Consider the following 17,931-nt stretch of genomic DNA (forward strand, 5'->3'; position numbering starts at 1 on the left):
CAGATCACAAGTTCCATTCAAAGCCATTTCAGCCCTGGCTCTGGAGCCAGGGTTCTGGCGAGTCTGGGTAAGGGACAACCAGAAGGCACTAGGGAAGTGATATTTCTTCCCAATTTAATTTTCTTTCCTTTCCCTTCCCTGGTCCCCATCTGCAAAAAAAAAAAAAAAAACAAAACATGTTCACAGAGGTAGATGCTTGGATATTTTTTTCTCCTTTCCAGTCCTCTTCCTCCTCCTTGCAAATACCTGAGTGAAGCCCCACCTCTTGTGGGACACCCTGTGTCAGCTTTCTCCAGATCCTTATGCAGGCTTTCAGGTGTTACAGAAGGCTTGCTAGATGATAACTGAAAAGCCATGGAACTTGTTCATTTCAGTGCTGACCACAAATAAGGAACAAAGTGTAGTGGACAGCAACCACCTCATTTTCAATCAATAGCTGCTGGGCTTCTGGGGATGAGGACAGGAAGGAAAAAAGACACATTTCAGTTTGGAAGCACACCCGTGTTTCTAAAATTAAATCAATTCAGAATTTGTTTCTTGGGAATTTTTCTTTGAACATTTTTTTGCCTCTGACTCAGAACAAAACCCAAATGTCAAAATGTCTTGCAAATGGAAAGTTTAAGCAGCTTTGTTATCCAAATCTGTGTTGTCTGTAGCAATTGCTTGTTAGCAAGGGAATACAAGATGGATTTTGGGAGTCTCATGTTTCCTGCTGAGAGAAAGCTTCCATGGACACCAGTGAAGCATTGTCTGAGTAGGACAAGGGTGGTTGTGCTCCTCTGCCAAGGGGAGTTTTGTTTTTTCAGTATAATAGAAAATAGACTAAAATATGAGGGAAATGCGGGAGGAGTATAATTAGAAGGCAACATGGGAAACCCTGTCCTTGCTAGCTTATTCCTTGGTCACAATAAGCATCAGGCAGACAAAAGAGCAGAAGATATTTAATCTAACTAAGTATCTGTGCTTGTAGGTACATGGAATGGAAATACTAAAGTGGCTATCAAGACCCTGAAGCCTGGCACTATGTCTCCAGAATCCTTCTTAGAAGAAGCCCAAATCATGAAGAAACTAAAACATGACAAATTGGTCCAACTTTATGCTGTGGTATCTGAAGAACCTATCTATATTGTGACCGAGTACATGAGCAAAGGTGAAGAGCTGCTGCCATTGATAACTGTTTTTTCTGTGTTCATGCTCCTTGGGGATACAGAGCAAGGTGCAGGGTGATGCATTAACAGGGTGTGAGGAAGGAGAGAGGGAACAGAAAGCTAAATTCACCTCTGGCTTCAGAAGAATTATGAACTCAGCCTTGAACTGGGCTCAAAAATCTGACATCCACAAGATCTCCAAAGAAAATTTGCACTAAGAGGAGGAGGGAGAAGTTGGTGCAGCCTAAATACTTCCAACTGCATTGGCATCTAAAGTTCCCTGACAAGTGGAGGTCTGCATTTTCTAGGTTTGAATGATGTGACATGCTGCTCCCCAAGATCCCAGCTTTTCTTGGCACCAGAGAGTTCAATATGGCATCTCTTCAGTGTTCACTTGTCAGCCTAAGCTTTCTGTTTCTTCTTTCAGCAGCCCTGAGTTCTGTCACATGCACCTCACTCTCTGACCTCAGCTTAATTTTCAGTCCCCATTTATCATTTTAAAACACAATGTGATTCTTCTCCTCCTCTTTCCCCTTCCTTTTCCCCTTCTCTTTTTTTCTCCAAGCCACTTATCTGGTACCAATGTAGTAAGCTGAGAAAAGGAAAACTTTTCACTCCATCAGATCTCCAGCAGGGGTGCTGAGAGCAGCACACACACACAAAAAAAATGTGCTTGTTTTGGAAAAGCAAATGAAGCAAATAGGAAACATAAGTTCTCACAGGGAAGTTTCATTGTACATTGGAGGATACACTCTGAAACTTTAAGTGCATTTTTTTCAGTCTGTTTGGAGTTGAGTTTTATTTTCCTGGCAGGTGCCTGCCCACATCCCTCCTCAGAGGCATCCAAGCCCTGACTAACTCACACTTTAATCACACATCTCAGTGACAAGCATTTGCTTTTTCCCCTTAAAAAGAATTCTCAAAATCCTTCTGAAGTACGTGGTTTATTTTGGCTCACTTTACTACTTTTTACTGTAACATCTTACATCTTTGGATCTGAGCTTGAGGCTTGAAAATTTATCAAGGGAAAAATGCCTAATCATCTGTCTTTTCCCCTTATTTATTAAACCCACTCACTGACCTTATTTAAAGGAGACTGCCACACTTCTTTGTTTGAAGACAAGATTGGGAAGGGACCTATAGCATCCCAGGTGTTCTTTAAAAAGCTGCAGGGAACCTCCTTGCTTTCCTTGGCACAGAGGAGCTCTGTCCTTATTGCTTTTGCTAAAATTGCTTTTGTTTGATCTCTTTTGTCTTCTCTAGTTTTGCATAGCAGTCTTCTAAAATTAGTGCTTCATGCTACTTTCACTTACAGGTTACCTAGAGACAGAGCACCACTAATTCCTAAGGAAAATTAGCCCTTGGTAATGCTAGCCCCATTGAGCTTACCAGGCTCCAGGCTGACCTTTCTTTTGGAGAAAGTTGAGCTGGGATCTGATTTTCTTCATAGCTTATGTGGCTTGGAACTAAACTGATGCTTTGCTGCTAGCTGAGGCCTTTGAGAGCAGCAGGTATGCAGCTTTAAAGAGCACTGCAAAGTTCAGAAAGATCAAGTTTCTTAGTAATGGTCAGGAAAATTAATACCAATGTTGTTTCTTTTCCTTGCAACTCTCTTAGGGCCAGTGACATACTCTTCTTCAAGCCAGACTTAAAGAAGAGGGAAACAAGCAGATCAGGAGAATTCTAAGATACCATGGGGAGCCGGGAGGGGTTGAAACTGTCCACTTGAACTGGAAGTTTTGCTGTCTTTAACATTGCACATATTGCTGCACCTCCATCCTGATGAACAGCCACTGAGTCTCTAACATCTCTGTGTTGTGTCAACTTTGCCTTTGCAGGGAGTTTGCTGGATTTCTTAAAAGACGGAGAAGGAAGAGCTTTGAAGTTACCAAATTTGGTGGACATGGCAGCCCAGGTCTGTGTCCAGAGCAGTGAGCACTAAGGTGTATCTGCATGGGTTTATAGCCTGTGTTTGGGTTCATTTCACAATGGTTGCTTCTCCTGGCTGCAGGTGGCTGCGGGGATGGCATACATCGAGCGGATGAATTACATACACAGAGACCTGCGCTCTGCAAACATTCTGGTGGGGAATGGCCTAATATGCAAGATTGCTGACTTTGGCTTGGCAAGGCTGATCGAAGACAACGAATATACAGCCAGACAAGGTAGGTATGGCAGCAGGCCAGCGCTGAGTGCCATTTCTTGTGGCAGGGGAAGAGTGGCATAAGCCTCTAAAAAGCTTTCGCACAGCTCTGGGCCCCGAGGTTCAAGAAGGACCTCGGGGAACTGCTTGAAAGAGACCATCACAGAGCCACAAAGATGGTGAAGGGAGTGGAACATGTCCCTTCTGAGGAAAGGCTGAGTGAGCTGGGGCTCTTTAGCTTGGAGGAGACTGATGAGCAACCTCATTCATGTTTATAAAGATGTGCAGGGCAGTGCCAAGAGGATGGAACCAGGCTCTGCTCAGTGATGTCCAATGATAGGACAAGGAGCAATGGGTGCAAGCTGGAGCAGAGGAGGTTCCATGCGAACATAAGGAAAAGCTTTTTCACTGAGACTGACGGAGCACTGGAGCAGGCTGTGGGGTCTCCTTCTCTGGAGACATTCAAAATCCACCTGGATGCACTCCTGGGAGAGCTACTCTAGGTAATCCTGCTCTGGCAGGGGGGTTGGACTGAATGATCTTCTGAGGTCCCTTCCAACCCCTAACATTCTGTGATATGCTTTGGGGATGCTTTCAGTGAATTCTAAACTCCTGGGCCCAGACCTTCACTGATTAATGCATGTCCTAAAGAGAGCATATTTAGTTGTCTTCCCTTTAAAAGCTGGCCTAAATGACACAGATGATGAGAGCACAGGTGGTTGAAGGGACAGTAAAGACAAGATCCTCATGGTGCCATAACCAAGAGGATATTTTACTTACCAGCCTTGAAAGCCTGAATGGGGTAATCTAGAGAAACCTTTGTAAAGTATTTTTGCTGTAGTGTGCCTTCTTACTAACTCCTGTCAACATTGCTGTGCTGTTCTTACTTTCTTTGTTTCAAACGGGTGAAAGAATTGTGTCTGTATGCAATGGAGCTGTCTCTCTGAGCACTGTGTTTTCTTTGGGAACTTACAAAGTTAGTTTAACAGGAAAGCTGCTTTCCAGTGCCACACAGTTCTGGGCACAGCCCACCACTACAAAAATGTATCCAAGGCTATTACAGCTTTTTGTAAAGTCTGTGTGTGCGTGTTCAGACCATGGCATGACCCAGGCTCTTTGTAGTTACTCATTCTTTGCAAGTCATGCTTGGTTGTCAGATGTTGGTCCAAGTTTGCAGAGCTACAGTTTTGTTCTCTCTCTGCTGGCAGTACTTTGGTCGTGCTTGCTCAATATGTGTCAGTAAATACCGCTCTGTCCATGTCAGTGCCAAAGCCAAGAGTGTCCACTTAAACTCTGTTGTGTGCCTTCACAAAGCTCAGGTTGGTTAAGTACTTCATGACCTGCAGTCACCCCTTCCTGCTGGCAGTTTCTTCTCTTGACCAGAAGTCCCTATTTCAACATGAATTTTGCCATTAATTCTTAGGAAAGAGCTAACCTCTTTCTGTAACCTTCAAGTGTTGACAGAAGGAGCCAGAGAGTTTCCAGCATGCTTTGTCTTGGCCTGGGAGCAGCAGCTGTCATGCCCTCCCTTCACACCCCTCTGACCTGCTGTCAGCAGCACCTAGTCACAGGGATATGGACCACAGGCTGCATCCACCCTAAAAGCTGCCTGCTTCACATTTGGATGGTGAGGCTGGATTTTTTTGGGGTGTCCTTGCAAAACCCATGGTAGGTACTAATGGGTAGAGTTGACCACTATTGATTTCAGCCTGAGGATAGGAATTGCTCCTTGCTAGAAAAAAATAGCCTCATGCAATTCTCTCCAGACTAACAAGAGTGTCTGCAGTCTCTGCTGGACTGAAAGCTGCCTGCTTGTCCTTCCCCTGTGTAAAATGAGAGGAGTTTTCCTTGAACGAGGCAGCCAGATCCAGCCTGCAAAGTGGCTTTGAAACAGGGTCCCACATTATCTCTGTTTCTGTTTGTTTCACTGCCATATCTTTTGTTCCCTTTGGAAGCCACCCAACATACAGTTTGACATGACTAATTATTTGTTTTAATAGACAAGTATGTGACCCACTTCTGGCCACATCTCTTCAGCCTCCTGATCCCTAGGAAATCCTCTGGTGACCTGTTTGCTTCCTGGTTTAATTCTCTCGGCATAGTTTTGCCCTCTTCACATGTTAGAAAGCCATGAAAACCTGCCTGCCTGATGTTGAGGGAGAAGCTTAGGTTTTTTTAATATAATCAAAATAATTGGATAATAATTCACCCCATTTTTCACATATTTCAGGGCAATGGACAATGCTTCCTTCCCCTGGCCTCAGGGACAGGCTTAAGTCCTAGAGAGCTGCAGAATTCCTTTAAAGAGAGACCCAAAGAGCTGTAATCACAGGCATCTTGTAGAAAGTTTTCCTACTTTCACTAATGTGGTTTTGACCCTTTCCTAAGTGGTAGCTTATTGTAGGCAGGGGTGCATTATTGACCATGCAGCACAGTCTCAGTTTACATTTCATTGCAATTAACCTGCCTTCCAAGGCAGCTGGGCAGCCAGGCTGAGCCTAGGACCTTTAATTTACTGAGGAAGAGACGTGGTTTCTAATGCACCACTGGAATTTTTCTTCCAGTGGGATTCAGTCCTGGTTTGTTTAGTTAAACCTCGGTTTGAACATTGCTTGGTGGAGATCACAGTATCAGAAGGAAATGGTTGCCTCTGCTTGTTTCCCATGGCCTATTACTTCAGCCTCCAAGGGGATGCATCTGGGGACTGCTCTGTTTATCTAGATGACTACTGGTTGAGTGGGAATTTTGACACTGGAGGAGAGTCTGGCCAGCAGAGGGGAGGAGGGAGAGGAGTGCTGCAGACTGGCAGCTCCTGTGGGAGAAAGGAAATGTTTTGCCTTACAAAATGTGAAGATTAAAGCCTCTGGTCACTCTCTCCTCAGCAGTTGTCCTTCTCTTGGCTTAAGTGTTTTAGTGCAGAGCTCATTGTCAACGTGGGGAAGAGGTGGTTTTCTCCAGCCTTGCTTGATCTCTTACTCCCTTCCCCCACTGTCACTTTTGTCTCGGATTAAATATTTTGAAAGGAAACAGATGGGGATGCTTTGAGCCCCAGCAGGCTGGAGTGCAGGATTCCTGAACCTGTATGGGTATTACTCAGCGCAGTGGCAACACTTTACTGACCAGTTTATTTTGGTTTTGGTTTGAACAAAGGAGGCCTGACTGCTCCTGATTTATGAGAGGTAAATAAGAAGCAGTTCGTTGTCTGCACTGCCATTTCTCAGGAAGGAAAGAGGTGGTCATGTTATTAATGATTTAAAGGGTGTGATTAGCAGCCATACACTGCCATTACATTATACAAAAAAAAAAAGTTTTGGCTTGTAATGAGCATTTGGCTCCTCTTGCTATTAGAGGAAGTGACTAATCAAAAGGGGAAAACATGCCTGTTAAAGCAACACCCATTGCAAAGGCTGTGCTGGTGGACAGTATTGCAGCCTGCACCACTGGGGCTTGCTTCTTTTGGCTGTTGCTGTTGCAACATCTTCCCCACCCCACCACAGTGTCAGGCATTCAGTCTTGTTTCCTTCCATTGGTGATGATGCTTGTGTCAGTCCTGTAAGGCAGGGCTTAAAACTCCAAGTATCCTACAGGACAGAGAGGAACTTCCATCTGATGCAGAATTTCCCATGCAGTTCTGCTACCCTTACAGTGATCTGGTTTGCAGCTATGTGGAGCTTTGGCCAAGCACAGGGCATTTTTGTGGAGAGTGGTGACTGCTCCATAAAGTTTGTGGGGAAGAGTTGTTACTATTCTAAGCAGTAGCAGCTGATACAAATTTTAAATTGCCTTAATAATAATAACAAAAAAAAAAAAAAAAAAAGCAAAGTTCTTTTCCAGGCCATGTTTCTACTGCATACACTGGCAGCACTTGCAGCAGCACACATGAAACAATAAGGATCTTTCCAATGCCTTCCAGACAAGTCAGAGCTATTTTGGGAGCTCTAGTATGTGTTTGTAAACTCTCAGATCGTTTTTGCTTCCTTAACACTTAGTAATATCTCCTTGCTGCCCTGCTTAAAAAACAAGTGATGCTTGTTATTTTGATTTCCTAGAAATGAGCAGGGATTTTTTTTTTTTCCCCTCTTCTAGGCTTTCCCCAGTCCTTTTGTAGAGGCTTGGCTCCCAGTTAATCAGATCTCTCTTGTTCACCACTGACTGTGCTGTGGGCTGTAACACTCAGGGTTTTGTTCTTGCTTTTACCTGCCAGCCTTGTGCAAGCCGTGGAGCAGCCAGGAGGAAAAAACTCTTGCTCTTAACAGCCAGTCCCTGGGGTCCCAGAGGGGGATCACTGATCTGCTCCTACAGAGATGCCATCTGCTCTGTGAGAAGGAGCATGGCCAGGTCAAAAGGAAGGGTGAGGGGAAGCAGGGGGGTGTGTACAGGCAGAGGGTGAGAGCAGCATTTAGACTCCCAGTTCCACCCCTTGTCCCCCATTTCCTGGGGAGGGGTCAGCTGCAGAGCCTGCTTCTGATCACTGACGTTTTGCCAGGCTTGTACTTTCAAATTGGTTCTCACAGCACAGGAGATGGAGCTGTGCAGTCCCTCCCACACTCCATCCCCCTCGCCTACCAGGGCTGACTCGTTTCCTGTTCCACGCTTGCCTCAGCTCTTTGCTTTTACCTTTTGTGGCTTTCCCTTTCCAGCCCCAGGGGCAGTTTGGTGCCGCACGACATTCACTGCTCACTAACCCAAGAGTTGCCCTGGTTTTGGGGTCTTAGGCCTTGGGGTGCTGCATTTGGCTTGGTTTTTAGGTACAAGAGGCGGCAGCTTTGTAGCATTTCCAGAAACAGGATCAGGATCAAGCTGGCCAGGGCTCTGGGGCAGGAATTTCAAAGGTTTCTGCTTCTCCAGAGGGATTTTCGCTCCAGTCAGAGGAAACCGTGCTGAGAGTTGTACATCAAGGTCACTGCGTTATCCCAGCCCCCTCCACTCCTACTCATCACGTGGCCTGCTTAGAGCTGACAAAGAATTAAAACAGGGCCACTGATTGATTTTTCCCAAGGAAACGCTCCTGGGACATAACCTGTCTGAATGCCTGGGCAGAGCCGGGCAGAGGTCCCAGGAACAGGGCTGAGCCTCACAAAAATCCTCAGCAGTAGGAGGCAGGGCTGCCTGCCCTAACAGTCAATTGTACAAGCAGCTTTGGCTTGATGTTGCGAGCAGAGCAGAAACCCTAAAAGGCTCTCCTTAGGCTGAAATGTTTCCAAAACAGGGACAGAGATAAAAGCTGCAGATTAGTACCTCACTCTGGGGCAAGGACAGGCTATCCTGACCTAATGAATGCAGTGCATGGGTGATTTGTACTCATGGAGTTACTGACCTGCTAGTTTGTAATGAAGTGAGTTCCAGCAAAGCTAAGACAAAAAAAAAAAAAAAAGATAAATCCCCCCACTGATGTAAAATCTGCCTTCAAAGTAGGAGAGAGGCTGCCTTGCCAGCTGGGGTAATTTGGCTTATCAGATTTATTAACATGCTTGTCAGTAATACGCATTTTATCTGATGATCTGATGCTGTAATTTGTTTGCAGCACAAAGTCAGCTTGTTTAAGAAGCTGCTGAGGCCTGGGTGTAGAGGGAAGGGATGGGATTTTTAATCAATGTGTTGGGAAGAGAGTCAGCTTGGAGACTGGGTGTCAGTCAGGAGATGTGCACGGCATCAGGAGGCTTCAGAGCAGTGCTCAACATGTTTGGGGATTCTTTTGTTTTCACAGAAGTGTCTTCTGTGTGAGACACTGTATGGGAAGCAGCAGCTTGGGAGGATCCCTGTTAGACACACACACATCCACACAAGCTGTGTCTAATCCCTTTGTGCTGTGGCAGTGTCTATGTGGTACCTGCAGGCGTGGCCATCCTGATACATCCTCACTGGTCTCTGCTCTCCCCTCACTGTTGGCTCTGCCATACTGGGCTGCAGGGTCTCTTTAATCATCTAATCTCCAGCATGTGTTGCAGGACCAGCAAATCACAAGGCTCTGCTAGTGACCTCTCTGCCAACCTGACCTTTACCTCCTCCTCATCTATCATTCAAACCAAAGTTCAGGAAATGTTGCAGAGTGCAGAACACATGATTTTTGTGTTAGTTGTTTTAGCCAGAGAATCACCCACAGAGGGGCCACAAAAAAATGATCACAGACCATTTGTCTGCTCCAGCAGTGCTCATCACAGTGCATTGGGGTTTGTACTGCTCTAGCTCTTGAGAAAAGAGCTCTGCTGGGATTGTCCCTCCCTTCTCACCTCCTTACCTTGCTTCTCATCTTCCCTACAGTCCCCCAACACACCACACACTCACCTCCCAGGGCAACACTGGCAGTAGTTAGGGGAGGCAAAAATACCAGGGGAGTTGGCCACAAAGGAGTCTGAAGGGACTTCTTTCCTCCAAAGATGAGGTGTAGGTGGCTGCTACCACCAGCAAGATGCACAGGGGAATTAGACCAGCTTTGGCTCAGCTTCTCAGAAAAACACAGCTGATAAAAGAAAAAAAAACCCTAAAATTGTTGGATAAAATGTGTGCAACACACATATGAGCAAACCCTTGTACTTAGCTACCTCACACACCACCAGCCAAGATCCAAAGCTTCAGGCTGCTGGCCTGCCTGCAGCTATGAGTTCAGCAGGCGTAGGGTGTGTGCAGCGCCTCAGCTGCATGTATGAGAGCGCAGAGGAACGTTGGCCCTTGTTCATGGCATGCCTGCACAAGCCATCTAAAGCCATGCACTGTGGGCTTAGGGAACTTGGCCACCACACATACACAGCCTGCAGTTTTTCTGGGGATGGGCAAGGGATATGCAGCCCCAGGATGTGCCAGAGCCTAGGGGAGGTGGTTGCCAAGCCCACATGGCTGCTGATGCTGCTGAAGCATGGTTAGCATCAAGGACAGAGGCTCAAGTGATAGCAGGCTGGTGCTGCAGAGATCTGGGACAACTTCTTCTGAAAGTGAATAGACACCTAAAAATCCTCCTTTCAAATCTAACCACTGATGTGTTGATACTTAACCAGATTTAAATCCCTGACTTCAGGCAGTAGGGATTTGAAACTTTGTCCTGCATCTTTAAATTTAGCAGGACTTGAGTCACTGCAGTTCTCCCTAGAAAAAATGCATTTGTTTCTGAGTAGTATCGTCTCTTAGAATCACTTACGTGTAGAGCAGGAGAAGTTTTAGCATGGCTGATGTTTTACTGAGCCAGGAGATGAGAATCACCATGTTTGCTTTGCACTCTGAGTCAAGTCAGACCCCAGCACGCAGCAGAAGACACAGGACACCACGCGCTGGATGTGACAGCAGAGCAGTGCCGGCAGGGAGCTGTAACTTCACTCTCTGAGACTGATTTGTCCACGTTGTTACACTTTCCACACTCCTCCTGGAAGCCAGGGGAACTTTTATGAGGGGGTGGTGAGAAGTCCAAGTCAGTCTGTTTCCAAATGGAAGCGTGTTTGTCACTAGGGATCGGCAATAAGCAACACAACTCTTTTTGCCTGAATGTTAATACAAGGCACCAGGGACGTGTCTGCATATTTTTTTCATACGTGCTAGGAGTTAATTATTACCACAAGACTTTTCTTTGAAGTCATACTGAAAATATTTTCCCTAAGAAAACAGTTAAATGATTGGGAAAGCAAATAAATCAGTGTTTAAAGGCTTGTTATCCTACCATCCTTACCACAACTGGCTCCTGCAAGCTCTGATGATGGATGAGCACGTTAGAACTGCACGTATTTAAAGCACTGCAGGCTCTCCAGTGCCAGGAGCTTAAAGCACACTGGCAAGTTATAAATCACAGGCCAAAGTTGTGCCTTGACATCACTGCACTCTGAGCAATTCAGATAGCAGCATTATTTTGAAGTCCTTGCATGTTTCTAATGAAATATTAGGTTTGTTTTCAATTTACATTTTTACCATATTTGTTTGGTTTGTGTTTTGCTCAGCTCAAGCAGAGGAACAGGGGGGTGCATTTCCAATAAATCTCCCTCCATTCGTACGTGCTGACTGGGTTTGACTTGCAGATATCACAGGGAGCTGTTAATTTAAAACATTTTGCAAGGATGTGTATTGTATTTGGCTTATTGGTTTTCAAAACTTCGTTTTTCTTTTGTAAAACTTCAAACCTGAATTAAAATGTCTTAGCCTTGACATGGGACAAACCCACCCCTTCCCTGCTAAGACTCTCCTTCTGCCCTACATGTTCCACCTGCCTGTCCTCTCAGCCCATGGAGCTGTTTAACACTTGCTTGCAGGTCTGCACACCTGCACGTGTTGCAGAACACAACAGTCACCTGGGAACTGATGCTTCAATTCTGCCTCTGTTCTGATTAAGACTCATTTCTTCCATCATTAGGTGCAAAGTTTCCCATTAAATGGACTGCCCCAGAAGCAGCATTGTATGGAAGGTTCACAATAAAGTCGGATGTGTGGTCTTTTGGGATCTTGCTGACAGAGCTGGTAACAAAAGGGAGAGTGCCATACCCAGGTAAGAAAACAGCCTGAGCCTTGCTTCACCTGGGGAAAGGAGTGGGAACGAGTGATATGCTTAAGCTGGAATGTTAATTTATTTTCACTGGGCTCAACTTAGGATGGTTATCATGTCCCAGTTCTGCATATGCTTGAAAAGAGTCCTGACTCTGAACACTGCTGTGTGATGGTCATGATAAAAATCAGAAGAGGACAGAAAATCCAACCTATCATTTCTAATAATTTTAATTGTTCTCAATTCAATTAATATACTTTCCAGCCAAGTAATGAAAGCAATGTAAAATTACCATATTGTGGAGCAAATGGCTCTCCATGGGATTGCATTCACTCTAAGATATCAACAGTTAAACTCCCAGAGTGGCTGTGCTCCATTTATTCTGTCACTCTGGTTCTCTGCAAGGTTTGATGACTGTCTGAATGTCTGCTGTTGCTAAATCTCTTTTTCATAAATTCTTCAATTTCAATCCTTGGTTTTGAGATGGGTGGAAAGGAAAGAAAAAAAGTCTGTAGCCTGCAGGCAAGAGCTCATGGCAGGGTCACAGTGGGGCCAGATTCTCTGCGTGGGGGAACCAGAGGCCCCATGGCTCTTTGTTGAAACACTGCCAAGTATTCAATGGATTAAGATTTGTAGGAGGAGAGACTAGATCTGCCTATGCAGAAAGAGCTTTTCATCCTCTTGCCCCTCTGAAGATTGTAGACTTTCAGGTGAAGAGAAAAGGGGTGAGGTGAAAGCAGTCTGTTACATAGAAAAGAATTTAATCTCTTCATTTTCTTATCAGCACAGATACCCAACAACAGGGCATCAAACTGCATTTTTCTTCTTTTTGTAAGAAAAAAAAATCTTTAAATCCTCATTGGTATGGCTGTGTGAATTTGATGGAAAGAGCCTATAGCTGTGTAAGATTTAGCTGGCATGGTCTTGCTTCCAGAGGGTGGTCAACACTCCTCACAGCCTCCACTTTAAATTTGAATTTCAAAAATTTATAGAGATTTCAGTTTGGTCTTGTTCCCCAGTCCCTAATTGGGAAAGCTTTTATGAGCTGAGGCAACAAGAGAGGGGAACTGAAGCTTTCTCGGAAGAGTCTGTCTTCGCAATGTAGGTTGAAAAGAGGGCTCAGATTCCCTAAGGTGACAAAGACCTCTTGAGCTCCTCAGAAAAGATTCATATCCCATTACTGTGCTCTCACCTGTGTTTTTTCCTTTTGGGGCTGTCCATGGAAGTTAGAAACTCTGCTTCTACATCAAAATGAACCAAGCTCAAAAACCAACCTGATTCCATTGTATCTCTCTCTTTTGAGAGTGCTGAAGTGATCCAGAACTTCTGGAGGACAACACAGTTTTACCTTCTCAGCTGTACTAGAGAAGGGCAAACATGTCCTCATCTGAGGAGCCTTTGAACACAAACAGAGGCACAGCTCTGGGTTCCTGGAGAACCTGAAATACAGCATTTCTGGGGATGGGCAACAGCTAAGCTGTTGTGTTAAGAGTCCTGCTTTAAACGTTTGTGCCTGTATTGTTTGACCAATGTCTCACAGCATGCAGTGGGACTTGAAAGAGCACAATTCTCATTCCAATAGAAGAAAGCAAGAACAAAGTGACTTAAACCCATCCCTGTACTCACTGGACTTCACAATGCCCAGAGTAATCTCTACAGCTTATTTGCTGTGGATGCGAGGATGCTGCCCAGTGACAGTAACGTTTCCATTAGCATTGTCCAAATCTGTTCTGTTGGCATGTCTGCTGTGCTCCACCAAATCAAGCTCCTCAGAGCACTCCAAAGCATTTTCCAGTGTTTGCTTCAGCCACATCCTCTTTTATGTCACAGTAGCTCTTACTACTGCAGCTTTCCTAGGAAGAGCCAAGCAGCATTGCATCACTGTCCCCAGTCCATATGAGCAGTAGATTTGTATTGTGTTGAGCATTAGGGTAGCCATATCCTAAGATTATTGGAGGTTTTACTAATAAAGCTGGGTGGTGGGAGGTTATTTCACTTTTGGCCTTCTCAGGGAATAAGAAGCTAATAGGAAAGTCATCTTTGGGAAACTGGGTGTTTCCTTCTTGGTCCAAATGGTAATTCTAGAAACATCCTGAGTACAAACTGATTTTTCGAGCAGGTGAAATAGCTGGAGTCTACAGAAGAATATTGCCAAATATTTTATTCCACAGATTTAAGGATTTTAGGATAAACTTTTGAGAGGGGTCTAGAAGCATACTGAGAGCAGAATTTAATTTATTATTTACTAGAAGAGTTGAAACTCTCTTGGGTATTCATTAGGAGAGGGGAGTTGTAGAGGCTGCTCAGGTATTCTCTGTGCAGTGTTAGAAGTATAGATACAACAGGCTCCTGCTGTCAAAAGAGAAACACTAAAACCAAATCTAGATAATAGATTTGTAAACATAAATAGGCCTTTTAAGAGGTAAAGAGTATGCCTGAAATACTGCTGCATTTGGAAGTCTGACTAATAATCCAATTGATTGTGAAAAAATGGGTTTGAACCTCCATTTTTAAATTAGCAGCACGTCTCAAAACTGACAGAATTTCTTTGGCAAATCCTAGGTGCTGCAGCCTTGGCTGGGTACACAAATTCCATTAAGGAACATCAGGATTACTTGGTTCAGTTTCATATCTAGGTTTTACTGGGAGGGAAGGGAAAGGAGAAAGGAAAAGAAGGACATTTTCCTGGATGTACAGTAATGAGAAAAGCTGACTTGAGTGACTTCTCAGGGACAAAAAAGCACTACAATTTCAGACAGCAATGTCTTTCTATGTTCTTTTTTTTTTCTCCCCTATCTTTTTTACTTTTAAGAAAGGGAAGTGAAGAGCTGTTTATGATTTTCCTTCCCCCTCTCTCACCTCAGGGTGTTTCTTCTAGCATCCAATTTGTTATCAGGTTTCAGAGTGTGCTTTCAGAGGATAAAAATATCAAGCGTTTGGTATCTTAGGATTACAAATCAAGAAGAGGAGCTGAAACAGGACACTGGGATGGTTTTGTTTCACTTGTCTGAACTAGAAGAAATTAGTAAGATTGAGAAAACCACATCTGTATTGTAGATCATTTTCCTGTAATTTAACAGTATGGCTTGGTCTGCCCTTCACACAGGCATGAATAACCGTGAAGTCTTGGAGCAAGTAGAACGTGGCTACCGGATGCCATGTCCTCAGGACTGTCCCATCTCCTTGCATGAGCTGATGATCCACTGCTGGAAAAAAGACCCAGAGGAGCGTCCAACTTTTGAATATTTGCAGGGTTTCCTTGAAGACTACTTCACTGCAACAGAACCCCAGTACCAGCCTGGAGACAACCTGTAAAGCCCTGGTCTCCAGACACTATCATGAATTACCAGGTGTTTCTCAGTCCTGCCCCACCTTTGCCCTTCAGCTTCTCCAGAGTGCAACATCTTCCTCCAGCACCGCCATGCACAGGAGGGGCTGAAGCTGGGAACTTCTGCAGCCCTTACCTATGACCACTTGTCCTAATAATCTGAATGTCCTGGATGAAAAGGAGAAAAACACTTTTTTTTTTTTTTCCTTAATCAAAGACTCCAAAACTGCATTGTATCGATGTTCCGTAAACTGCAAAAACCTCTGTTCATTGTAAATAGTAACTCAGTGCCAATAACTGATCCTAGTGCTTTCCTTTTTTTAAAATGCAAAACCTATGTGATTTTAACTAGTATTCTCCTGATTCAACTAAAAAAAAAAAAAAAAAGAAAAAAAAAAAGTATTATTTTCCAGAAGTGGCCTCTTTGTCTAAAACATTTTTTTTTCATGTTTTAACAAATAAAATAAATTAAAAAAAAAAAATCAGGACAGGTGTTTGGTTTTTTGCTTTTTTTATATATAAAATATATATAATATATATACAAACCTGTACATACAGTATATGGGTGCTATTGCAGAGGAAACTCATTTGGAATTGAATGAATCCTGCTGCAGCAGTACCCAGAAAGCGATAATTTTACTGCAGACATGAAAAAACACTGGTGGGATTCTGAGAGCCAGTGATCTAATTTTTTGGCTTTTGCCAAGCATGATTTTTTTAAATTGGATTGCACTTTTTTTTTTCCTTCCTTTTTTTTTTTTTTCTTTTTGTTTATGATTATGTACCTGTAGATGGTTGTAACTTTGCTCTTTCAGGAATCATGGGCTGTATTTACAGTAATGTTTCCAATGTTTGACAAGTGTGTGATGATTTGTTCTTGGAGTTAAAAGGAGCATATTCAAAGCAAGATTAAAAAAAAAACAAACAAATGACACCATCACCATTTGAACTGGAAAACTGAAACTGCAAGGACTTCTTGTAGCAAAACTTGTACGCTGAAATGTTTCAAAACAAGGAAACAAAAAGATTTATTAAACAGTGTAACCACATTCAGATGGTCTTAAAGTCATAGCATTTTAGCCATGTCCACCTGCTAAACTGTTGGTCATGCAACTAGGATTTTTTTTTTCTGTTTTCTGTGTAACATTTTTCCATTGTAAAATAAGTGTGTTAAATGTCCTGTACTGCTAATGAAATTACTTTATGTCTGCAAGTTCTCCAGTGGAATTACTATGCACTTCTTTACATTTCATGGGGGATGCACAGAACAAAGTATTACCTTTTCAGTTGTCTGTACCAGCCTTGAATTACTTACATTTAACTGGGGGGGAAAAAAAAGACAAAAAAAAAAATCTTTCTATTTCTATTGAGTTTTTAATACTGAGTTGCAAATTTTAAAGTCTTAATTACATTTTGTTATGGTTTCTTTGCAAGTTTACATTTTAAAACGGTTTAACTTTCTTAATTTAGTAATTAAAACAGAAAAAAAAAGAAAGAGAAAAAAAAACAAAAGAGAACATTTTCCATTTGGATAGTTGTTCTTTTGTTTAAACTGTGAAGATAATGGTGGAGAGGAGATTACAACTTTTCCAGAAGGGGTGTCATCCATTTGGGACATCATATTTCATAGGAGTATGCAGAGCAGTTGCCTATGGGACATCATTTTCCAAATTCTGAAGCCAATATGTTTTGAAACAGCTGGAGTTCAACTGTAAAGAAGATGGTTGAATGCAGAGCTGGTCTTTCATTTCTCTGTTCTACCAGCAGCCTATTCTTTTATAATTCTGTTGCATTTAACGTGAATACTTCTACAAGTGTTGCAGGAAAAGATTTTCTATGCCTTGTATTGCTGTTATTGCTTTAAAATACTGTGGCCAAGTAAGAGTTCCTGATAGCTGAAACTTTTTTTTTTTTAATTATTTAATAGTTAGGTTGTGAATCCATACTCCAAACATTCACACATTTTCTAAGGAGAACTTTTTTTTTTCCATTCCTGAAAACTAACCCGATAATGAATTGAGATTCAGAGAACAAAGTGTCATCGTTGTTTGGGTATTTTCTATATAAAACATTGACTGAAAATCCTCTTGCAAAGGAGGCTTCCACACTTAGCCTTTCTTGAAGTGTGAATTTCTATGGCAATGTTGCTTGTTACCAGACTTCCATGATACATCGGTTAACGTTTTACATGTAGAGTCTCCAAGTAATGTTATGTACATGATATATTCAATGTTGCTGTACCTGTAGCTGTGGAGTACTAAAGAGACCATAATTCTTGTTGGACTTTTAGCTTCCTCTTAGTACTTACAAAGCAAGTTGTGGTCTTCTTTTTTTCCCCACAGCTACCCCCCTGCCTTAAAATGTCATCCACTGAATTGAGGACTCTGTAGTAACTCAGAGGGCTGGTGAAGCCAAAATGTCACATCCTCAGCCCAGTGCTCGGTGGCAAAGCATGGCCGTTCTGCCACGTTCCTTAGCAGCCTTTGCTATGCCACAGACAGAAGTGCAGTTTCCATCTGTAACGTGGGATGGGCCTAAGACATGACTTTTGCCTGTTTCTCATTGGAAGTGAGACTCGGATTGGGGCGTTGTTGGGGTTTTATGGCCTTTATTCTGACTCTTGGATTTGCTGTTTCTTGTATCGCATTCAGTCTATGAGTACCATGTTGGTCTCTGCCACATCTCTGCCTGCAGCTGGCTTGTGTGCAGACTGGTGCCACTGTTGAGTGGCAAATCCAGACCATTTCTCGTTGGTAGCTCTTCTGCTTCTTTTTCTTAATGTTGGGAGTTTTGTTGTTTGGGTTTTTTAATCTCTCAAATAAAAACATTAGCAAAAATTTAAACAAGGTTGTAA

General features: G+C 43.2%; 1 protein-coding gene across 3 annotated transcripts in view; it reads left to right on the plus strand.

The window, feature by feature from the left end:
• FYN (FYN proto-oncogene, Src family tyrosine kinase) overlaps positions 1-15,288 on the plus strand; it is a 32,403-nt gene extending 17,115 nt beyond the window's left edge. For all 3 annotated transcript variants that reach the window (XM_054393082.1, XM_054393083.1, XM_054393086.1), the window contains 5 exons: positions 971-1,150; positions 2,987-3,063; positions 3,160-3,313; positions 11,621-11,752; positions 14,856-15,288. In XM_054393082.1, coding sequence (XP_054249057.1) covers positions 971-1,150; positions 2,987-3,063; positions 3,160-3,313; positions 11,621-11,752; positions 14,856-15,064 — 752 coding nt within the window. In that variant the 3' untranslated portion in view covers positions 15,065-15,288. The remainder of the gene's footprint in view (positions 1-970; positions 1,151-2,986; positions 3,064-3,159; positions 3,314-11,620; positions 11,753-14,855) is intronic.
• The last annotated feature ends 2,643 nt before the right edge of the window (positions 15,289-17,931 follow it).

Source organism: Indicator indicator, chromosome 27, assembly GCF_027791375.1.
Source record: "Indicator indicator isolate 239-I01 chromosome 27, UM_Iind_1.1, whole genome shotgun sequence".
Lineage (NCBI taxonomy): Eukaryota > Metazoa > Chordata > Aves > Piciformes > Indicatoridae > Indicator > Indicator indicator.